Below are 25,459 nucleotides of genomic sequence, written 5' to 3' on the forward strand. Positions count from 1 at the left end.
GAACTGAATCTTGAAAAAGACCTTAAAGGACAAGTTCACCTTCATAGACATGTGGGTTGAGTGAATGCAGCAATATTAGTAGAACACATCAGTGAGAGTTTGAGGAAAATCGGACGATCCGTGCAAGAGTTATGAATTTTTGAAGTTTCTGCTCAGTCACGTCTGGATGAAAAGACTAAGTAAGCTTGCGATGTCACCAGAGTACAACAATATAAAGAAAGAATAAAGGAAATTCAACATATTTCCATTTTTCTCGCATAACAAAAGAACACTTGACTTTTCTCTTTTAGAAGGCTGGGGGAATAATATTACCCTTAACATACGTCAGTAACAAGTCGAAGAAATGTGCACTTTATTAAAAAAAGTAAAGTTTTGTGAAATTCTCTTTTTATTTTCCTTATATAGTTGTACGCATGTGACATCGTATACTGTAGTAGTCTTCTCATCCAGCAGTGACTGCGCAGATACTTAAAATATTCATAACTTTTGAACGGATTATCCGATTTTCTGCAAACTTTCACCGATGTGTTCTACTAATATTGCTGCATTCTCTCAATCCTAATGTATATGAAGGTGGACTTGTCCTTTAACCTCAACTTCAAGGCCCCTTTCCACAAAACTAGCTTTCCCAAATGTTCACCTTTCCCTTATTCATCATGGTAGATTAGGAACACCCAATTCTAATAAGTTGTAAATCATTTTAAAGCTGAAACATGAAACTGCAACATTTTTTTTTATTTATTATTATTATTATTTTTTTTTTTTTGGGGGGGGGGTGAGGGGTGATATTGGGTCAGATAAGGCACTTCCTTTGTTGGCTAAGGGAGGGTGCAAATAATATTATGCTTTTTTCAGTTACCAGAACTTTCACTTTGTCTCTTTCATTCTCTTTCCAGATAAGAGATGCTGTTGCCCTCTGCGAGTACTTCGCCTGGCTGGAGCAGGAGGTATGGTCAAGATTTGATGCAGGGGGGCATTTCATCAAATGATTTGTCAGTGATTTTTCACTGACAAATTTGCTTTCAGCCAATCAAATGCAAGGATTTCAGTAGCTCAAAACAGTTGTTAGTGACTGACAAGTTTCATGATATGCTGTCCAGGCCTCTGCTTGAAAAACATCAAGAAAAACAAAAATTCTATTAAAATTAAAAAAAAACGAATTTCCCCACCCCCATCAGACAAGAGACATATTTCATAGCTAATACAGTATACCCAAGACAAGGGTTTACTCACAGTTACAAAATTGTATTAACAACCAGAAAGTTTGTGAAAACATGGTCGATTATAATAGCTGATGCACTTAAACTCAATTCCAATCATTAAACTCTCTGGGTGGAACAGGTAAATTTAACAGCCGTGAGCCAAGACAAAAGATTCTTGTTTTACTGACACATCAAAACTTTGTTGCATTCCTCCTGACCAAAGAGGAAGTTTGCCAGAGACTTGCCTGACATAGCATCATCCACTGCATTCAAATTGATTCGAAGTATTTCTCCTTTTTTTTTAATTGCATTTTCCTCTCACCAACTACAGATACCCAAGGGTTATCTGAATGAAGTGACTGCTGCAGATATGTTGGAGAAACTGAGAAGGTAACATGAATGTGGTGCAGCGTAATTGTTTCTTCTTGGATTTTGTGTAAAACCTGTACTTGTTCACTTCCTTTTTTTGGGGGGGGGGGGAGGGGAATCAGCCAGTACGTGTGTGTGTGTGTGTGTCTGTGTGTATATGCATTTATGAGTGTCATTGTATTGCTCTTCTGCTATGTCAGGAAATGTTTCTGCACACACACGCCCTTTCAAATACATGCTATCAAATCTGCCTTTGTTCTTGTGTTTGCACAGGCGTGTCGTCCCTTTTGTTGAAATTGCAAGCAATTGCTTGTGCAGGGCAAGCAAAAGGTTTAAGTACAAGCAAAAGATTATGCATATGGATTTAAGCAATTGCTGAGCTAGATCTTTTTGGTTGACAAGCGTGTGCTTCTGATTGAAGCAATTGCTACCTTTTATGCATACAGCCCAATGTCTACGAACTTTGTGACATTTCTTGTATATCAACCCTTTGGGGTAGAGATTGCACAGGGTTCTCAATACTGTCACTGTACAATTTCAGCAGCCTCAGCATGGACATTGTCCAGGGCCTGTACAGGAGTGGTGTGATGGCCGTGTTTTGTCCTTGCATGACGCCAGCCCTCATCCACAAATATCCTTCCCTGCCATCTTTGGCCGCAACATGACTCCTTTGTTTCAGGATATGGTTTGACAAATACTATCAACATGAAAATTCCATGAAAGTTTATTGTCTATGGTCAATACTAAAAATGTCGAATTGGCATGTATTTCTAGGACTGTACCGTCTTAGGTAATATGCATGGGTAGACAATGTAATGAATTGCTAAAAATTGTACATTTTGTTTTTTGAAAGTATATTCATTTACTCTGATCCTAGAAAGTAGACATATCACATTCAGAGACTATAGGGTATGAGCCAAAATATAATGTACATTTGTAAATGTAAGGGCTTGAATGTGAAGTACATGTTTGAGTTGTCCACAAGCAGTATTGAAAGAGAGATATATTGTATGGCTTCACACCTTATGAAAGCTAGATATTTTCCTTGATGTTCAGATCTTGTAATGAGAAGTACTTAATCCTCCATGTGGGGGAGTAAATGAAAAGAAAAAGAAAAAATCCCGTAAGAGGAGAAAACCTACATTGATTGTGAGGTATGGAGTTGACCCTGTCTGAAATCTATTCAAGAATTAGGAGACTCATAGATCCAAAGAAATCATAGCTTCTCACATGGTTGAAGCTGTACATAGGTATTAATTTTATAAATTGTGAGTGCGGACAGGGCTTCTGTCTCCACCGATTTAGGGACACATTTGCTGTCGTATGAAGGACATCCTTCAGAATGTAGGGCAAGTACTGTAAGATGAAATAATCATTCGCCATCTGGCCATTCATCTTCTGTTGCGATGTATAAGTCATTTGTAGGGTTTTAAAGGGTGTGTACAGTTCTGGTCGAGGTGAGGATTTAGCTTTTAACATTTTGCGAGATATTCAGAAACCACTCTATGAGATGTCAAAGAGCATGCAGTTCTAAGGTGTATCAAAAGTTGATTCGATGAAAATCGGTTTTGAAATGGCTGAGATATCCAAAAACAAGGTGAAACCAAGAGATCCTAATAAAGTTGTGGCATGTCGCCTTTTATTATTAGCACTTTTTTGGATATCTCAGCCATTTGAAAACCAATTTTCATCAAATAAATGTTGAATCCTTCTTAAAATTACATGCTCTTTCATATTTCATAAGAGGCTTTTCACTATCTCAATTAGGAATGTTCAAAACATGAATCCCCACCTCAACCAGTACTGTACAGTCCCTTTAATCGCATTGTCTCACCCACGTGGCATCATCAATGGTGGCGGTAGCAGCGTTGTCATTATCGGCTTCATCAACAATTTGGTGCACTCTCTCTAACTTTCCACAGCTTTGAGTTATAGCCACCAAATTCACACCACAGGTACATAACCTAAAAATGCTGGTAAGGGTTGAATATGGCTGAAGTCTGATAAGGTCAAATATCAAAAGGTTAATGAACTTTGCCTGATAAGCACTATACTCACACTATTATGTTGTACTCAGTAACTCTCCATAAATTTGCGCTATGACCACCAAACTCACACTACGTGTACATAAGCTACAGATGTCCGTCAGGTTTGAATATAGGTGAAGTCCAACAAGGTCAAAGGTTAAATTGTCAATGAACTTTCTGTAAGCACTGTACTCACAGTATTGTGGTGTGCTCTCTATAACTTTCCACAGATTTGAGCTATGACCACCAAACTCACACTACAGGTACATAACTTAAAGATGTCGGTCAGGTTTGAATATGGCTGAAATCCGACAAGTTCATACAGGTCAATTGGACTGTTTTTACCTCATAAGCACTGTACACATAGAAGTGTGGTGTACTCTTGATGACTTTCCACAGCTTTGAGCTATGACAACCAAACTCACACTTCAGATATAGCATCTAAAATATACCAGTTAACTTTGAATATTGATGTGAATTCTGACAAGGTCAGAAGTCAAAAGATCATTTAACTTTCCCTGATAAGCACCATATACTGTAAAAGTGGATATTTTTGCATAACTAATTTTTCGTGCTCAGCCGTGTAAGAAGAGTTTTGCGTGTTTTTAATTCCGCAGGATCAAGACATCAACTACACGAACATATTGCAAGCAAAAATATTTGCATGCTTTTATTTTCTCACTAGTTGCTGGTTGCGCGAAATGGACGAAAATTTCAACACCGTGAAAATTTGCACTTTTACAGTAATGCGTGCTCCGAATAACTTTCCACAGCTTTGAGCTGTGATCACAAAACTCATACCACAGGTATACATTAACTTAAGATGCCAGTCAAGTTTGAATGCTGTGTAAAACCAGAAAAGTTTATGTGCAGTTTAATTTTGCAAATTTTTGAAGAGCTAGCTGAGATGCACAAAATTGGCATGAATCATCAGTGGGGGTGGTGGGGTGGGGGGGGGGGGGGTGGGGTTGGGTGGGAGCATGTGTTTAGTGCCCCACAGTGGTCTCTAGGTGGGTCAAAACATGCAAACTCACAGTGTAGCTAATTATTAGCACCTCGGAGCCAGATTACTTAGGTTTATTGTGTCTGAGGAAAGACACAAACATCTGACTGGCATTAATTGATATCATTTTATGCCTCCGCCACAAAGTGTCGCCTGAGGCATTATGTTTTCTGGTTGTAGGTCCGTCCATCTTTCCGTTCATGATTGATATTATTGATATTTTTACGAATGAGAAGGTCACAAACATTTTTGCGAGATGTTGTTTTTGCAGCATGACACAGAGGCTATCGTAAGCGCATGAATGCCTGTTCACTCCGACCAGTGCTTCAGCTGGCAGTCATGTGATAGATTGGTGGCCCAACAGTGATGCACAAAATTTGTGCAAATTAAATCCTTATGAAAATAAGAGCTTTTACAGTATCTGGGCTCAGTGAATAGGGGTGAAAGAGTCATGACGTGTTATTACTATGCAAATGCAATCCCCTTCCTGATATCATTGTACACTCAGCAAAAAAGAAAGTAAACACTTTCAAGTTCAAAATTTTCATAGAAGATTTCGATGAAAATCAATGTATTATATACCATATAAAAGGTAATTTAATTGGCTATCAGCCCAGTAGGTCAATATTAAGGGAAACTTTACGCATGAGTGAACTCTTTTGTTTTTGTCCTCCAAGGCTCAAAAGTAAAAATGGCAAAAATTGACATATTGTCCGTCATTTGTGACCCTGCACCACAAAACCAACAAAAAGTCGCCAGAAATGGATTTTTAGTTAAGGGCAGATATTGAAAGAACAGTTTCTAAGCTTTAAAATGATGTATAACTCAATTCAAATGGACTCTCCTAACATATCTAAATATTGGAAAGAAAGCACACACTCTGGAAAGGTGTAAATTGAGAAAAGAGGCTCTGAAGTAAAGGGTCTATTCAAGTGCTTAATCTTTAGAAACCGTGCTGGCTGTGCGATGAATGGGACAAAAAACAGGATGTAAACCACCGTAGCAACAACAATGAAGGGATTATCAGTTTAAGCTGAAATTGAGCATTCTTACTTAACACATTCTGTCCATAATAAAAGCCAACTTTCAAAAGTTATTAGAGTTGAAACTAAAGGGTGTGTAAAGGATTTTGAAGAAATAAAAAGGAACCTCTGAAGACATACCTAATCGCACTACTCTACAAAAATGGGGTTGTAGAAAAACTGTTGAAAACACACTTTCCTTTTCATTTTATGACCCCAAACTTATGAATAATGTACACGAAGAATAGCTCTTTCAGAAAGTATGAAAAACTCAGGATTGACTTGGTTGACGTGTTTCACACTTATGAGGTCCTCATGCAAGATCAAGGGCTGCGACTTTGTGTTTGTTTTGTGATGCACGGTCACATTTGCAAATGCCCTTTAAGGTAACAATGATAACAAAAGACCAGTTAAACACAATGAGAGACATTCATTAAATAGTAAAAATAAGTTTACTTTCTTTTTATTTCTTTATAACATCAAACAAAATCAAAGTGGGAAACTTAAGGGCAGAAAATAAGAATTTTCTCTCAACTCAAACTTCAAATGACATAGGGAGTAAGGGTACAAGGATGATTAAATAATGAACAGAATATCTTTATTTCATTAATTCAATGTAGTAATTTAAGAATTCATGAGACAATTTCAAGAACCAAATATAATTTACAATTTTCTTAATTTGAGAAATCAATTCAAAATTCTACCATTTTTCTAAATGTCACTTCTTCTCTCATTTCATTTGGATTTGACAGAATATTCTTCATTTTCCTCCATTATTTTTAGCCTTTATTGATCTTTTTGGGCTTCAAAGATATTATAGAGATCATAGGTATATTTTTGCAACTGAATCTAGTTCTTTATTGTGTTAAATTTGTTGTTTGTTCTTTTTGTTATATTGAAGAGCATTTACGCATGAATGACAACTTGATCATTTTTGCAATTTTCACTTTTGTGTCTTGGAAGAGAAAATCAAAGGTGTTCACTCATGCGTAACATTTCCCTTTTTATTGACTTGCCAAGTTGATAGCAAATTAAATTACCTTTCATATGGCAGGGCTCAACACTAATGGTGGCCCAGTGGCCTGGTGCCACCAAAAACACATGTCGGGCCACCAAAATTTCAGAAATGAAGAATTTGGTTGCCTGATCGGGCCACCAAAAAAGGTTGGATGTTTGCCTTTGGGCCACCAAAAATAAAAGTTAGTGTGGAGCCCTGCATAGGGTATATAATACATTAACATGTAGTCAAAAATAAGAAATAAACTTGAAAAGGTGTTTACTTTCTTTTTCTGTTAAATGTACAATGTTCACAATAAACTCACTCTACAGATTTGTCTCTCCGTCTTTGTCCTTTTTCTACCCCAAATTGATGCTGCAGTGAGCAAGAGGATTTTGTGTCTCTCAGTTTCGCCACCATATCGTCGATGGGGCCGAACGGGGCGGTGATTCACTACAAGCCCGAGCTGGAAACAGCGCTGACGCTCAACACCCAGGAGATCTACCTGTGCGACTCAGGCGGACAGTACAGGTACTGTTGCTGTCGTTGCTTTAGGATTAATGGGTTAAGTGATGTTGTGGCCAAATCCCAACTGTCTTTACTCCAAAAATGAAGCCACCATGGCATGTCAAAGGAAAGGCTATCACATTCGCTATAGTGCTTTGGCCGCCATGTTTTTTGGCTCTCCTGAACATTTGACATTTTGTAAATACGAGGTCTTGTCGCCCCAGCGACGATATGCAAATTAGTTGAGCCTATGACATCATTACCTCACAATTCTCACATTTGTTCTTCATGGAAATGCTATTGAATTAACACCATTATTATCATTATTATTATTTTTTTTTGGCAATTTAGCAGTTGTAAACTTCCATTCCTTTCAGAGTTATCACAGATTAATTCTGGCAGCTATTTGAGATGAAGGCCATGCAAGTATTGTGAGAGAGAGCAAATTGAAAACTAGGAGGGCTGTGATATATACCTTAAAGGGATCATACAGTTTTGGTTGAGACCTAATTTCAGGTTTCTAACATTTTTTGTGAGATAATGAGAAAGCTCTTATGAGATATGAAAAAGCATATAATTCTATAAGGAATTCAATGTTTATTTGATGAAAATTGGTTTTGAAATGGCTGAGATGTCCCAAAAAGAGCGATTCTTATAAAGTGTGGGACCCACACTTTATTATTATCGCTTTGTTTTACTTTGTTTTTGGATGTTTCAGTCATTCCAAACCCGATTTTTATAAAATAAACTTATATTAACTGATGTGTTCCGCAAATATTGCTGCATTCTCTCAATCCACATGCATATAACAGTGAACTCGCCCTTTAACCCTAAAAAGACTGGGCTATTTTGGTAGCTCGAAAGACTGGGGGGGCCTAAAGGGCCCCCCCGTAAGATCTCGGCCGTGGATCGCGCGATCGCCGCAGAAATTTGCACAATGGTAGTGTGCGATGTAATCTACAAGATCGTTCATTTAAATTTTACAAAATAGTCTTCTTTTATTTTATTTTGATTAATTATGCTAATTTATGCGAGAAATCAGACTCTTTGATCTAAATCAGTAAATAGAGCTCCAAAAGTGCTCATTTTTGGTCTAATTATTCTTTGTGGCATTCTTAACAAATGTACTTGAAAAAAAATTCGGTATCAAAATCAATTTCTTATTTATTTTATTGTTTTATGAATTTCTTATGTATTTCTTTGTTTTTTCAACCTTTTGTTTTTGTTGTTTTTTTTAACAAAATTTGTGGCAGACACTTTTTGAAGCATAATACTCCTAAAACAAATTAATTTTAGCCATTGAGAGTAAAAATAAGCATATTTATATGAACCATGTGAAAAAACTCAATTTGCATTGACTTTGTACACAAAATCACATTTTTGAGCCATTTTCGGCCTCACGTGCATGTACAAAAAGTTATGTAACTTCAGAACCGTACCCCAGGGCGTCACAAATTTGGTGTCAAAATGTGCGGGAAACTCGAAAGAAAAAAGTCATAGAGCATCGCGGCGAGAGCATTGCGCGTTGCAGAGTTATCGCGCGAAATGTCGAGGGGGGGCCTTTTAGGCCCCCCCCCCAGTCTTTTTAGGGTTAATACCTGAACATTACATTCTTCATTATTGTTTGTGACGTTGTCTACTTTATGTTGGAGTGAAGCCATCAGGGATGCTACAAATTTGTAGGGGGAGTCGTTTCCTTTTAAACATCAACATGATTAGCAGGAAGGCAAAAGCATGACTGGCGCCACGTTTTCAAAAGTTGGGGGGGGGGGTGACAGGGGCCATTTTACTGTAAAACGAGGAATTTTCGCGTGCACTTTAATTTCGCGAATTTCGCGAGCGCCTTGTTTACACTATATGCATTGAACACCAGTGGCACTTCGCGAAAATTTCATGCCATGAAAAAGGCTGTCAGCTCCAATTCGCGAAAATTTCATGCCGCGAATATATCATGTTTTGCAGTATCCTTTTGGTGCCACTTTCGGGTTTTATCAGCTAACAAGCAAGCAAAAAAAAAAAAAAAAGGGCCTTCAGCGCAACTCCTGGTGCCACTTCTGGGTTTCATCACCTAACAATAAAAACAAAAGAGCTATCTGTGGATTGGATTTGATTGCCCGGCAAACTTGACTTGATTGTGCCTCTTGTTTCTTAAAGGGATGGGACAACCGATGTGACGAGAACTCTCCACTTTGGAACACCAACTCAACATCAGAAGGTATAGAAGTCAATGCAATGTTTGCCTGCCATATGGCTACTGCTGTCTGGAACTCCAAAGTTCTGTGAGATGACAGGCCACTTAACTCTTTATGTGCCACATTTGCATGCCTGACTCAGTCGACGGCATGCCAATTTCGCGTATTCTGCTCAAACGCACAAATCTACCCAAACCGATCAATAAATAGCCAAATGCCACAGTGCAATGAAAGCGTCTCTCATGATTCTATTCTGGACATATGTAGCTTCCATTTTATGTACCGGTAGTGATTGACTATGAAGCAGTGCTTCCTACCAGATTTGCAAGTTTCTGTCACTGTTGTGTGTACAAAAGTCATGCCTCTAAGATGAATAATGTAGCTACTGGTCATTTGAAAGAAAAATTAATCATGGCATGGATATGTCATACAATTTACATCAGAGCACAGCTCGACATTTTCTCTACAACTTTGCTCATTACATGTCCAGGGTAACACAAATCTGTAAGAGTTTCATAGATTTGAAAAACGAGATGTTCCCCAAAGCATGACTACGCTGCTGTCTCAGAATAATGTTACACACAGGGGGTTTACACCATGGCACATTATATAGATGATGACTGGCGGGGGAGGGAACATACCAAATGTTCCACCCGAAGGGTTTGAAATGCTATTGAGGGAGGTTATACGTCCCGAGACGAAGTTGAGGGACTTATAGCCTGCCGAAATAGCATTTCAAACCCTGAGGGTGGAACGTTTGGTACATGTTCCTGACAACAAAAATCATCATCTGTTATATTATATGGGTAAGTCAAATGCATCAAATACGTCAACGTCAACCACCAGCACAACGCACTTGCCAAATTCACTGTGCGCGGGTCCTTCTGTCATTTGTTACGTGAAAATGTTTTCCCATTGAAGAACATTACAAAAATGTTCTCCCATTGGCGAACATAACGAATGTTCCTCCATCACGTGACTGTGTTTAGCCAATCACTAACCAGTATTTGACTAACCCATTTAATATAAAGAGTTAAAGTAACCATACATTTTGTAGGTAGCTACTGGTCAGCTGATTGACCTGTGACCTTTGCACTGGAGTATATTCTTGGCCATGAGTAATGGCAGAAAAGTATGCATCATATTTTGACAGAAAAAAATTGTACTTTGCAGATGCAATCATTTTGAATGGAAAAGTGAGATTAAAGTTAGAAATATCTGCTGATACAGTGAAATTCCTGACCATTTTCACGCATGTGCAACATTTGGAAATGATTTGAAATTTTGCAGCCTATAATCTCATTTGTTTTAGTTTTATTACTGAAATAGCAGTCTAATATATACTTAAAGACTATAGTTTCACTTGGAGCTCGTTCATTGTCATTTATTAACATTTGCAAAAAGCTGAAGTAGTTTTTCTTAAAGAAATATTTGATGGTTCTATTTTTTTTTTCTTTTAAGAAGTGCATATGTACAAACTGAATGCTTCCATAATTGCTTATGGGCTTGTACTATGTTTCTGATCTAGGAGTGTTTCACAAGGGTCTTGAAAGGTGTGATCTCGCTGGCTTCCATTATATTCCCTGAAGGAACAAGAGGTAAGATTCAAAACAAATTTTTCTAACATTACACAGTACCAGCCAAATCAGCTCCTTGCACAAAGGCAAGACCATGCATTAGAGCTGCGCTTTTCAACCTTTTACAACCGGAGGGCCAGTTTGGTTCTTACAAACCTTTTTAAGGCCCAGGAGATTGAGTACAAATCATTTTTATGCCTCCGTCCGTCCTTCCATCCGTAATCAATTTTGTGGACAGCATAATTATAAAACCGTTTGAGGTATGTTAATGAAACTTGGCATGTATATGTATGAGTGGGCAAAGTTGTGCCTGTCAACTTTTGGGTGCACATGCTCAAGGTTAAAGGTCAAAAGGTCAAGGTCAAATGCTCAAAATTTCACTATTTCCCCCATATCCATGCAATGCCAGAAGGTATTTTCTTGAAACTTAGTGTATATATGAACTACCAAATAAAGATTCTTCAGAGAGAGTTTTGGGTCATGAGGTCAAAGGTCAAGGGTCAAGTCAAACTGTTGATATTTCATGTTTTTTCCATATCTTGCAAATTGTTCAAGGCATCTTCGTGGAACTTATATATACAGTTAAACTCGCCTAAGTCGACGTCGCATATGTCGAATAATCGCGTAAGTCGATGATTTTAAAAAGTCCCGATTTCTCCCCATTGACGTACGTGTATTAATTCACTCACAAGTCGAATTTTGTAAGTCGAATACTCGCCTAAGTCGATGAAATTCCAAGAACACTTTCACGGAAAAACCATTGAATTCACTGTGCCTAAGTCGAATAAGATTTTATTGTGTAATAAATCACTGTCATTTATTATTCATTATTTATTACTCATCATTATTTTGTTTGTCAGATGAGTTTGAGGTGACAAAAAAAAAATGATCTAAAATCAAAATTCAAAGCGATCGCATGGGATCGTTTAACTCTCTTCGTATTTGGAGGTCCGCTGGTACAGCCCTGTCAGCTGTCGCGCTACGTACGTACAGCGTTCGTACAGTACACATGCGTTCATTTACATGTACAGTATTGAGCTTGCAGTGTACATGTAGCCTGGCATTTGCAGCGCTGTGCAGTGGAGTGGTATAATGGATGAAGCTGCTGAGTTTTCAAAGCGGAAAGTACGGGGAAAAGTTACGGGCACGGGTAAATCAGAATTGCACCTCTACACGCATTTCAAGCCACGGTATGGTAAACTGGAATCAATCACTGCTCAAATATCGTTCATATTCACTTCCCCAAGGTTTAACAAGGGTGTAAAGTAATCGGACCTGTGCCAATACTAATGCACTGTCCATGCAAAGTTAGCCGCGGCCCTGCTGGGCGACCCGTGCTGCGGCACACCGCTCCAGCTCTCGGCTCCAGAGTAGACAACATACATGTACATTAAACATACATGTATGTCCCTGTGGTGAAACTGTAAGTCGATTTTTTTTTCGACTTACGCACAAGTCGAAAATCGCCTAAGTCGATGTGTTTTGCTCAGTCCCGAGAAGATCGACTTATGCGAGTTTAACTGTATATATATATATATATGCATGTAATGATGGGCAGTGATTATCTAGGGAAGTTGGGGGTCATAGGTCAACGTTCATGGGGTCAAAGGTCAAGGTCAACTCCACAAAATGTCACAACTTTCCTCATATCTATGCAATGCCTGTAATGGATTTTTCTTGAAACTTGTTATATGCATGTATTACCCAGTAGATATTCAGTGGGAACTTTCTTGCCAAAAGGTCAAAGGTCAAGTGAAAGTGCTAATTTTCACTTCTTGCTCCATATCTCGAAAGTAACTCAAGGTATCATCATGAAACTTATTACATATTTGTGCATGTTCTACCTAACAGTGAGTCTCTTTGGAACTTTGAGGTCAAAGGTCAAGGGTCAAAGGCCAGATTTAAATGCTAATACTTCACTATTTAATACTGAAATTACACTCTTTTATGCCTCCGCCAACGAAGTGGCCGGAGGCATTATGTTTTCGGGTCGTCCGTCCGTCCGTCCGTCCGTCCGTCCGTCCGTCCGTCCGTCCCGTTTTGTTTTTGTCGATATCTCAAGAACCGTGTGGTGGTTTTGCATCAAACTTGGTATGAGGGTATATCCTTGGGGGATGATACTTTGTGTGGATTTTAGGGTCACAGGGTCAAAGGTCAAAGGTCACAGGTTATTTTGTGAAAAAAAAATTGAAATTTCATGTTTTTCTCCATATCTCGCAAATGGTTCAAGGTATCTTCATGGAACTTAGTATTTATGCTTGTACCGATGGGCAGTGATTATCTAGGGAAGTTGGGGGTCATGGGTCAAAGGTCAGGGGTCAAAGGTCAAGGTCAACTCCTCAAAATATAACTATTTTCCTTATATTTATGCAATGCCTGAAGGATTTTTTTAAAACTTGATGTATGCATGTATAACCCAATATATATTCTGTGGGAAGTTTCTTGCCAAAAGGTCAAAGGTCAAAAGGTCAAAGGTCAAGTGAAAGTGCTAAATTGCACTTTTTCCTCCATATCTCAAAAATAACTCAAGGTATCGTCATGAAACTTACATATTTATGCATGTTCTACCTAACAGTGATTCTCTTTGGAACTGTGGGGTCAAAGGTCAAAGGCCAGGTTTCGATAATACTATTTTACCATTTGATACTGAAATTATACTTTTTCTCAATACCTTGAAAATTACTCAATGCATAAACTTGTAAAAGGGTCAAAAGTCAAGTGAAAATTATCAGTTCCCCCAAATACCTGCACTCTGACGTTTTAATCATTCATCCAATTGAACCTAGTTCTAGGAAAGTGAACATTCAGCACATTTGTGGCAAACCTGTCATTTTAATATGTTGCCAATTGTGTGAAACTGTCATCACACATTGTCAAGACATTGTACTATAGACCTATTAGGAGAACCATGTATTATGGCGCAGGCATACACCAGTCGCCGTAGCGACATTTCTAGTTCTCCATACCTTGAAAATTACTCAATGCGTAAACTTGTAAAAGTGTCAAATGTCAAATAAAAATCCTCAAATCCCCAAATACCTACACTCTTGACAATTTAGTCATTCAATCCAATCGAACCTAGTTCAAAGAAAGTGAACATTCAGCACATTTGTGACAAACCTGTCATTTTGATATTTTGCCAATTACGTGAAACTGTCATCACACATTGTCAAGACACTGTATTATAGACCTATTAGGAGAACCATGCATTATGGCGGAGGCATTCGAGTCGCCGTAGCGACATTTCTAGTGTTATATTATTTTTTTGGCTGACATCGCTGCCCACCTGCAGAAGCTTTGCAGCCCACTGGTTGAGAAGTGGGGCTCTAGATGATATGCCAGTAAGATATTACCTTTTTTAGTACCCGGGTATTATTCACAAAACCTAAAAGTGCTTTGGTGGGAAAAGAACAGTGTGAATTCACAGCTGTATAGCATACTGGTAGAGCTATGGTCTGTTTCTTTAAACTGGATATTTTTTTTTTTCCTCTTGTGATGGGGATTCAGACTGTGAATATTATCTGGCATAGGTGGAAACATGAAAAAAAAAGTATATTATACTATTTTTTAAAGCAGATTTTCAACATGATATACTTTATTGTTAACAAATCAGAGGAAGTAAGGCAAGAAAACTTACATTGCAGGGAATCATTCATTTTTACCTCTCTTATTTCTGATTTTTCATGGAGCACATGTAGAAATTATTGAAAGAAAATATACATTTCTGTCATTGTTGACAGTGCAGTTTCAAAAAATCATTCTTCAGGGACATCACATGATAGCCTTGGTATAGTTTGAATCAAATAATTGCCATAGCAACAGTCAAGTGCTTACATAAAATAAAGAGAATATACTGTTATGTGGTTTCTCCTCTAGTTTAAAAAAATACTGTCATAAATGACACACATACAATTCAAGATAAAAACCAAACAATCGCGCAAGCCTTTTATACGACATTTCATATCAAGAGAATTGGTGGAGGCCACGTTCGGGAAGTGTAATATAGCTTTCAGCAGTAACATTAAAGGACAGTATACAGTGCATGTATTAATTCTCGCAGTTGTCGCTGTGGAAAAGAAGGATCTGGGCATGAAATGCACAACATTTGTGACCCGCCACAACAAAAGGATCCTAAAGTCGTTGATGACTGAGCCAAGAAAAATCGAGGTTGAAGTCCGATCATCACAATTGGTCAAAACAATCAGATTTCTGTTTTTGGCATAATGTTGTAGTCTAATGTATCGTCTATCATCTGATGAAATTTCGAATCTAAATGATCAATGGAAAGGCAAGAAATTGGCGTTTTTCTAGGCCATGATTTTCCGACTTTCAACGGAACAGAAACGTGTCCGAAGATTTTGATTTAGCACCACAGCTAGACTCTGCTCCTAGCAACGAGGGAGTGACCTTATTGGTCAGTTCGTGCCACCCTGGCTACTGATTGGTCATGCGTAGACCGCAGGCGCTAAGCTTGAATGAACATTGCGGAGGTCGCTAGGAGCATACCTTTTATTGTCAAGCGGTGAAAACTGTCTCGCCTCCCCTTGATCATGTTAGCGTCGGAAGGAAAACTTTGAAGGCGTATTTCTCGAAACCCTGATTTCCTCAACCACTTGACATGCGCTAATAAAATCATCAATATCTCTGCAACCGAGTACCTTTATGAGTTGTGTTATGTATGAAATTAAAGTGGAAGAGTAAGGGAATAATGTCATGTCATTTTCAGAAAATTGTTCTCCCCAGACTTTCAGATCTTTTTGTTGTAGCGGGTCACATTTGTGTGAGATGCCTGGTGCTCCTGAAAAATGTGTTTTGGAGGTGGCTATGTGCAACCACATACCACTGCATTTTCTTGCTATACTTTTTAATATGGCATGTCTCTGGGTCAATATTTTTGGTCCTTTTATATTTTGGCCATCAGTCTGAAATGTTTCCTTCTTTTTTTTCCTCCCAGTAAGAACTACTTTTCAAACTACTTTCCATCCCTATGCATGTTTGTGATTCATGCAACATGGAATTTAGCAAATAGGAGTTTGTTAAAAAAATGACTGCCAAACAAAGTAATACTAGGTAATGAACCAACACTGATTGGTAATAATAGAGTGTGAAAGGATTTCACACTTACAGACTTCATTATTAAGGACTCTGCAGATCATAAACAAGTCCACTATGGATCAAATGACCTACAGGACTTGATTGACAGCGATTGACAGCACCAGTTATGCTGAACTTTCTTCTAATCACATCCACTGGTCTTATCAGCCAACGAGTGTTTAACTTAACCCTTTCCTTACGGGAACCTGGTATACAAGGTTCCCATGGGAGCAACTGATATACGGGAACCTGGTATACCAGGTTCCCAAAATGAAGACAAAAGTGCCTGCTTTCGTGGCCTAAATTCATGTTTCTTTGTGTTAAAATGCCCAGAAAAGTGGGTTTGATATAAGGATCAGAGTTTTTTCCATCAGGATTTGTTCTCCTGTTTGAAAAATGCGTACTGTAAAACATGATATATTCGCGGCATGAATTTTTCGCGAATTGGAGCTGACAGCCTTTTTTGCGGCATGAAATTTTCGCGAACTGCCACTGGCATTCAATGCATATAGTGTGGACAAGAACTTTCGCGTGCATTTTAATTTCGCGAATCTTGGCGCTCGCGAAATTCGCGAAATTAAAATGCACGCGAACATTCCTCGTGTTACAGTATTTCACAGTATTATTTACCTGTAAACTCGTGCGAACATGTACGTGTACATAGCAATCAAGGCTGAGATCAGGTAGATTTCTGTGTTCCCTGACCCCAGTCACCTCATTCAGGTGCCTGGATTTGTGTAGAACAAAAGATTCTGTGAGCTCATCAGCGCAGGCTCTATTCGTACCTCACACCCAATCGATAATATTTCCATTGTTCACCGGCACATGTAGTTGACCATGTAAAGGGGGATGCAATGTACCGCTTGACTGCCTTTTATACAGGTGGATTACCAACCTGTCTGCCTCTCTGTTGACGGGCAAAAGGAATCTCATTTGGGGGGCATTAAAGGCACTCAGAGAATTGCGGAAGGAACGGGTTAAGCAGGAACAGAAAGCAGACTTGCAGTAGAACGCGGTTGAATGGTAGACTTGTATTTATTCACAAATTATGCATCTACGCCACGGTCATGGCCACAGTATTGCCGGGAGAATGAAGAGACAAAAAGGGTAACAAGAAGACATTTCAAGACACACTCTCTCTTTCTGCTTCTTTGTCTCTCCATCAAGGGGCCCTTCTCGACTCCTTTGCCCGGCAGTTCTTGTGGGAGGTGGGCTTGGACTACATGCACGGCACTGGGCATGGCATCGGCTCCTTCCTCAACGTCCACGAAGCGCCACACCTCATCAGCTACCGGGTCGGCGCGGGGTCAGAGGCACCCCTGGAGGCTGGCATTTTCATGTCTGATGGTGAGCTGAATAGTCTCAAATAGTTGTGATTGGACTATAATCCCAAATCCATACCAATCCTCAAAGCCAAATTAAAGAAACTCTATGACATATCTGTGTTTCCTTGATGTTCCTGAAGCAGTATTTAGGAGTGCTCCACAACCAGGTCCGTAACAACTAGAAGACTTGCATGCTCAGTGGGTTCTGCTTGATATGATCCCATTTCAAATTCAATTTTTGTCTGTCACAGTTTTCAAGTGAAAAGGAGAACAAGTGAATGATCAATTCTCAGCAACTTGGAACAATGAGACAAATATACCCTTTTGACACTCACAATTAGAAAAAAAAAAATGTAACATATTAATATTGTGTGAAATCAAAGCAAGCAAAAGCCAGAGAAGCATGATAAAATCATAAATCAAACTTGTAGGATCAAAGAAGTGTTGCTTATCACAAAGTACAAAGAAAAAAAATATTTGAAGGGGCGGGGGGGGGGGGGGAGGGGGGGGGGAGGGAATTCAGAAATGAATCATGAAACATCTATAATCCCATAGTTTTAAGGTTTTATTGACTAGATATCACAAGGATTATAATGTAACAAATTTATGGGTAATAGTTAAGAGACAAATTCATAGATTGATTCTGGATGAGAAAACTTCCACCTAATTATTGTCCTCATTCATATCCTATCAGAACCTGGCTACTATGAAGATGGTGCCTTTGGTATCAGGATAGAGAATATTGTCCAAGCTGTGCCTGTTCAGACAAAGGTAAGACATGAATTGGTGTTATTAAACCTGTTGATGAGAAGTCCCGAGAATGCTCGGGCAGGTGTCTATAGGAAATTTGTGCTATAGCAAAATCCGTCCATTCTCAATGGGTTAAAGCTAAAGCGTAGTTCTCAGAATTGCTTAAAATCCATCTTCCACCACTTAGAATTTGCTTGCAGTACATCGAAAGGATCTACCAAGAAACTTGTTTTATGATGGGATTTTTTTTTTTAAATGGTAATGAGTTGTTTTGGAATATTTTGGGATCAAAAGTGTGAAATCAATTAGATCAGAATACCCAACTTTTATTCCTGAAGAGCCGTAGTGGTACAAGAGTTGGTGTATAGAACATTACGTGATGATTAAGCGTTCCCTAGTCGCCGTGTTTTTCAACAAGCTGCATGCCATTCACACTTGCGAGGAGTATCAGTGGAGACTGCTGCATTGTCGATTTGTTGCATCACGTGTTGCCCCGAGGTACCATTGTACCCCGGGGTACCACTTGTGTAGCGCCACCTCATGTCCACTCAAGGACAGCCGCAGAGAAATGCAAAAAGTGTACATAGACATTCCCATGCCACTGCATGTTATACTATGCATGCGTGGTACGCTGTGCTAGCAATAGTGTGTGCTTCAGTACAGTGCAGTGTAGTGCAGTGCAGTGGCTAGTGCGCGCTAGCTCCAGCACCAAAATGATTTCCCACTTTTTGGCACCCAGGGTACAACCTTAAAAAAAAAATGATAATTCAACAAAATGGCTGATTTTTATGTGGTACCCCGGAATACCATTTATGTCATCATTTGTCAATTCTCGCTATCGCCAATGACGTAAAAAGTACCCGGATGTGGCTTTTTCGCCAAGATTTAGTGCACTTGGTAGCAAGGGCACTTCCGGCGCGGAGCATAATTTGCAGAATGCTAGCGTGCGCGTACGTGTACCTTACCTATAGCGCCGCGCCGACCACGGATACTAGTACAGTAGGCGGCTCTACCGCCCGAGCCAGCGAGTGGCCAGGCCTGTCATACTCGTACACTGTAGTCGAGTCCCCGCCGGCGGCCGGCCTTGCATTAGCATGCACCACTGCACGCAGCGCATAAGCTAACACATACCGGTACAACGTACTGCTTGATCATGCGATCGATGTGCACATCAAGTCATCTGTGCATACGCTGAAAATATGCTGGAAAATATTCACCCACCTGGATATCGTCATAGAATGCCCATCTTTTTTTTTTTATTGGTTCTCTGTCGAAATGTCGCGAACACAATCGGGAACGAACAGTGATCTCGAACTTATCCTGTCTCCGAAGCAACTTCTTCCAAGTAAGTACAGTACGTACAATGTACGTAGGCACTAGGCCTACTACCTAGTGCTACTACCACTACTAGTAAGTCACGCGTGCACGTACTGCGCTGTGGAGTCACCCGCAAACTTCACCCACGCGGCCATGTCACGTCTCGCATGCCAGTAAGGGTCCTATTTCTGCAGATTTTTTTCATTTATTGTCGTGCGAACAACACATGGCAGCTTCGCAGCAACAACCAATAGTCGTATTAACAGCAATTTCTTAAGAATGGAGAAATTTCAAATCATATTAAAGCTGTAATTCAAGTCGAGAAAACCGGAAGTACACGTAGAGTACAGTCGGTTGTGTGTGTAAATAGCATTAGTCACGTATCACGCGCGTGCGAACGGAAGTGACTTTGCTACCGGACTATCCCATAATGCACCGTAAATGACGCTTAAATCAACATCCGGGTACTTTTTACGTCATTGGCGATAGCGAGAATTATAGGTACCCAGTAATTACCTGTTAAACATTACATAGAAACCAGGATTAGATACGTTCTTGGATTACAATACTGTTGGTGTACCTTTTTGGCTATTTTTTTTTACATTTTCAACTGACATCCTGTTATCACAGCATTATTTCACTCATTTCTTTAAATGCATACTAGTGTATATGTCTATTTTAGAGGAAAAATCAATAGTTTCTGCAGGCAAGTGTATGAGATCCGTGCTTGATATCTAACCCATTGAAGACTAGTCTCGAGTATACTTGGGCAGGTGTCTATGGGAATTGCATGTTTTAGCAAAATCAGTCCATCCTCAACGGGTTAACAGTGGCTGTGTGAAGAGTGTCACAGCTACTAGGAGAGTAGAAGGGGGAGATGGATTAACAAATGGGGTAGGGTGGATGGGGGAATGAGGGGGAAATAGAGTTAATATACAGTACTGTAGGATGTTAACCCTTTGGCTCTCTCTTGGCTATGTCATGTTCGTATAGGGTAATGTGAAGCAAGGTGTTTTTGTGTCATGAATTTTTTTTATGCCTCCGCCAACGAAGTGGCCGGAGGCATTATGTTTTCGGGTCGTCCGTCCGTCCGTACGTCCGTACGTCCGTCAGTCCCGTTTTGTTTTTGTCAATATTTCAAGAACCGTGTGGTGGTTTTGCATCAAACTTGGTATGAGGGTATATCCTTGGGGGATGATACTTTGTGTGGATTTTAGGGTCACAGGGTCAAAGGTCAAAGGTCACAGGTTATTTTGTGAAAAAAAATTGAAATTTCATGTTTTTCTCCATATCTCGCAAATGGTTCAAGGTATCTTCATGGAACTTAGTATGTATGCTTGTACCGATGGGCAGTGATTATCTAGGGAAGTTGGGGGTCATGGGTCAAAGGTCAGGGGGTCAAAGGTCAAGGTCAACTCCTCAAAATATAACTACTTTCCTTATATTTATGCAATGCCTGAAGGACTTTTTTAAAACTTGATGTATGCATGTATAACCCAATATATATTCTGTGGGAAGTTTGTTGCCAAAAGGTCAAAGGTCAAAAGGTCAAAGGTCAAGTGAAAGTGCTAAATTGCACTTTTTCCTCCATATCTCAAAAGTAACTCAAGGTATTGTCATGAAACTTACATATTTATGCATGTTCGACCTAACAGTGATTCTCTTTGGAACCGTGGGGTCAAAGGTCAAAGGCCAGGTTTCGATAATACTATTTTACCATTTGATACTGAAATTATACTTTTTCTCAATACCTTGAAAATTACTCAATGCATAAACTTGTAAAAGGGTCAAAAGTCAAGTGAAAATCATCAGTTCCCCCAAATACCTGCACTCTGACGTTTTAATCATTCATCCAATTGAACCTAGTTCTAGGAAAGTGAACATTCGGCACATTTGTGGCAAACCTGTCATTTTAATATTTTGCCAATTGTGTGAAACTGTCATCACACATTGTCAAGACATTGTACTATAGACCTATTAGGAGAACCATGCATTATGGCGGAGGCATACACCAGTCGCCGTAGCGACATTTCTAGTTTTTTCATAAGCTACACAGAGCCGACTGTCTTTTTTTTTTGCAAATTGCCACTGGCATTCATTGCATAAAGTGTAGAAGAACTTTATAGAGCAGTTTAAATTTGCAAATCTTGGCTCTCACAAAATGTGCAAATTCAGAATACACATGAACATTTCTGGCTTTACAGTATTAGAATGCACATGCATTTATTGGTGCATAGCCTGACTATGAACAGTAGAGGGCAGTAGAGGGACTATAAGAATTTTATTTATATACGATGGTAGTTGGTGAATGGGGATAGACATAAATTGACCATTTTTTTGCATGACGGTGATGGCTGTAATAAGTCAGAGGTCTTTGTCAAATCTTGCTGCTGGCTGTATACGAATATGCAAAAGTGTTTAGATGACCTACTGTCCTTTTTTTTTTCTGTTGTTTTTTGAATCGTGTGAAGTTGGTTTTGTCTTTACTTCAATTGATGCTGGCACCTTTAAGCAAGTGATTGAGTTGCAATCTGACTGCTAGATTGTACTTTCGAAGTCACAAGCTAGTAGAGAGTTACTGACGGCTGCCTCTGGGAAATTATCAGATTCTGTTTTAGTAGTGGAAAAATGAGCAAAGAAAAAGGGATTCCAGAGGATTCGAACCCGAGACCTCCGGATTTCTAGCCCGGTGCTTTACAGACTAAGCTATAGAAAGCCTTAGTTCAGTGTTCATCCCAGAAACCCTTAATTCTCAATGCTTGAATGGTCAGAAGCTACTAGTATAGCAGTGTGTGTGTGTGTGTGTGACACACACGCACACACTTGAACCTGACATAAACCCGAAGGATAATTCAACTTGGAGATAAATGCGATAAAAAGATTCTTATTTGATACAGTTGTATGTTGGCTCCAAGGATAAGTTTTGGAGAATGCTTGCTAGCAAGTAAGTAAGACTGCATTGAATGTGGAATAGGGATCAGACTTTGCACATTTTACATCTGTATCCTGTGGCATAGCATGCCCCTCTGTCTGAATTTTGTTCAGAGATAAATTTCTATGCTTGGTGTAATTTGTGTGTTTTCTTATTCAATTGGTCCGCTTTAACCTGTTGAGGACGAATCCCGAGTATGCTTGGGCAAGCGTCTGTGGGAAATACATGTTGTAGCAAATTCAAACCATCTTCAGCGGGTTAACTGTCATTAATGCCATATCAACTAGTAAAGCACCGGGAAAGTGCAGACAGCCACCAAGCAGCTCATTTCCACCCATACAAGCATGCGATTTCCTAATATATATTGTAGAAGCCTGTTACTTACATCATCAGCTTCCAGCTACGCAGCCCTAGCCTGAGCAGAGCATGTGTTTAAGTGCACGCATGCAAACCTCAAATCCTTGCATCGTTCATTAACCTTAATTGCCAAAAGATACAAAATCCTTCAAAATCCTTCAAAATCCTTCTGCGTAGCTTCCAGCTACGCAGCCCTAACCTGAGCAGAGCATGTGCTTAAGTGCACGCGTGCGAACCTGAAATACTTGCATTGTTCATTAACCTTAATTGCCAAAAGATACAAAATCCTTCACAAATTCATAAAAAAAAATCCCTAATCACAACCAAAATTTGATCATCTATTCCTCTTGTCATCATCAACTTTTCCTGTAAGTTTTATCCCAATGTGTTCACAACTATTTGAGTCATTTTGCACACAGACAAACAAACAAGCCAAACTTTGTGAAGAGAATCCCAAATGCCAAAGGCCAAACAGAATCAAAATAACATGTAAATGCCAGATACTGACAAGGACCTGACCTTTCATGCGTAAATATTATAATTTACACATAGCTTCAAGAAATCCCTACAACAGCAGCAGCAGCAGCAAAAAAAAAAAAAGAAAAAGAAAAAAAAAGATAGGTTAAGATTGATGACAAACACCAAACATGTGTGTAGGAAATCCAAACACTGCAAAATCCCTCGCAAAACTTCAGTTTTGCTTCCAATTTCTTCAAAAGAGCTTCAGGATCTTTTTAAACAGACCTCCCAACCATTCTGAATTTGGAGGAAAGAATCTGAATTTTGACCATTCCCAGCTCTTGTTGCAATAGAATTTTCATATTTTTCTTGATAATTTTACTACTCACTCCTATGAGAATTGCTCTTTCTTTCCTTCTTTTGAGCCAAATCATCCATTTTTTTTCAGTCAGAAAGGTTGGAAGGTCTATTTTTAAGTGATCGTGGACATGACATTGAACACAGACATAGGAACACTTCATGCAATGCCAGCTAATGTGATGGTCCACGTCTGGCTTTTTCTAGGGGACATTGACTCAGCCAGCATCATTTTTATTTTTTTATTTTTGGTGGGGGATTATTAGAAGGAAGGGATAATTGGCCATGTGGGATATGGTGCATAATTGAAACCACTACCGGTATTACTTGAATGTGACCATTATACATAGTATGTCCATGTGTAGATGTGCATGTTACATCTTTTATCAATGTTGAACAGTGCATTTCCATGGCCATGGCATTTTTTGAACAAAAATCATACACAAAAAATGGTGAATTGAGCTAACTTTCTCATTCGGCACATATCGACGATTGCTGTAGTATATGGGTCTGCAAGCTCTATGTTTTATCAGTGTCAACAACATGTTTTTCATGGTAACAGATTTTTTTTTTATTTTTTTTCATTTTTTTTTATGAAGATCATACAGCCATGCTGTAAATTGAGTTAACTTTCTTGTTATTTGAAAAATGAATTTGATACATGTGATGCTGCAACTGTATACTATCACTGTTAACATTTGCAAGAACAATGTGTTGCCATGATAATGCCATTTTGTGGATGAAAACATACATGTTTAAAATCTTGTGGAGTTGAGAGCCTTCTAAATTTCATTAAAGATTGTGACTTGAGAAATGTCAGTTGATGCATTGTGATGTAATCTATTTTACATAAAATGATAAAATCTCGTGGTTTGAGTGACTTCTTCAGTTTTGGAGGTCTTTATTTGAAATTTGGGACCTGTGACTGCTGAAATTTGTATACCTGCAAGACACATTGTTTATTAAAGATAGATATCAGTTTTCATGTGTATGTAAACTATTTTCCATAGTGAGTGTAGTTTTGCATGATATTAATCAGATCTCTTGGTATTTCTACTTTTTTGTCAGAGAGTTTCAATTTTATTAGCAAGGACAGCACATAACATCAACCCATTCCCTACGGGACCCGGGTGGTCTGTGTATTATGTCTATGGTGCTTTCAGAATTCAGTATGGCACGGGTTAGCAAAAACTGTACAAGTTCGCACTATGGAACAGATTGCCAGATAATATTCAAACTTTTGCCAAATACCAGTGTTTGAATTAATTTTCCTGCATTTACTAAATGCACGGTTGGCACTTTACAAATCCTCCCCCTTCTAAGCTGCAAGGAGCATGATTCGTTTACAAAACGCCTGACTCTATTTGAAAAAGGACAGCTCCCTCTAAAGTGCAGTCTTCATTCATTCACATGCACGGTAATCACAGACATCCAGAGAATCCTTGCTCCCTCTCCAGACGTATTTCACAAGACGTTGCAGAGAACGATATATCAGTGCTAGTGAACCGCGGTGATTCTTACTCTGACCCAGTGAAAGTACACCGTGCACGTCATAGTCTACTAGTATATCAAGGTAGCTAAGGAAACCCTACAATTATATGATTAATGAAACTTTTAGGGGAGAACCGAAGTCCAACAGTATTAAGCTTATTCTCAATGGTACAGGCATCCACTTACAAATGCCTTTTCTTTTTCTTTTTTTTTCCATATTTTTCTTCTTGTAATGATTGGGAATCATTTGGAGGGCAGGGAGGAATGGGAGAGGAGAGGGATACCGTCTTAAAGGCATGATCTACCATTTGCAGATGAAACACAAACCCATCATTAATGCTTTAAAATAGTTCTAAAATGTTAGTTAGGGATAGAAACAACCACTGTAAAAATTTGAATCCGTATAATCGATCTTAAGTGTTGTTAGAAACACAAAATGTGAACAATAGTTATAATAAAGATGTTTCCAGACTAAACAATC

The 25,459-nt window shown here is 39.0% G+C and overlaps 1 protein-coding gene across 1 annotated transcript in view; it reads left to right on the top strand.

Moving 5' to 3' along the window:
- Window positions 1-25,459, top strand: part of LOC140241624 (xaa-Pro aminopeptidase 1-like) — a 47,462-nt gene that overhangs the window by 17,474 nt on the left and 4,529 nt on the right. The window contains 7 exon segments of the mRNA XM_072321363.1: window positions 897-947; window positions 1,534-1,592; window positions 7,002-7,151; window positions 9,282-9,342; window positions 10,848-10,917; window positions 17,158-17,337; window positions 18,010-18,086. Coding sequence (XP_072177464.1) covers window positions 897-947; window positions 1,534-1,592; window positions 7,002-7,151; window positions 9,282-9,342; window positions 10,848-10,917; window positions 17,158-17,337; window positions 18,010-18,086 — 648 coding nt within the window.

Source organism: Diadema setosum, chromosome 18 (assembly GCF_964275005.1).
Source record: "Diadema setosum chromosome 18, eeDiaSeto1, whole genome shotgun sequence".
Taxonomy (NCBI): domain Eukaryota; kingdom Metazoa; phylum Echinodermata; class Echinoidea; order Diadematoida; family Diadematidae; genus Diadema; species Diadema setosum.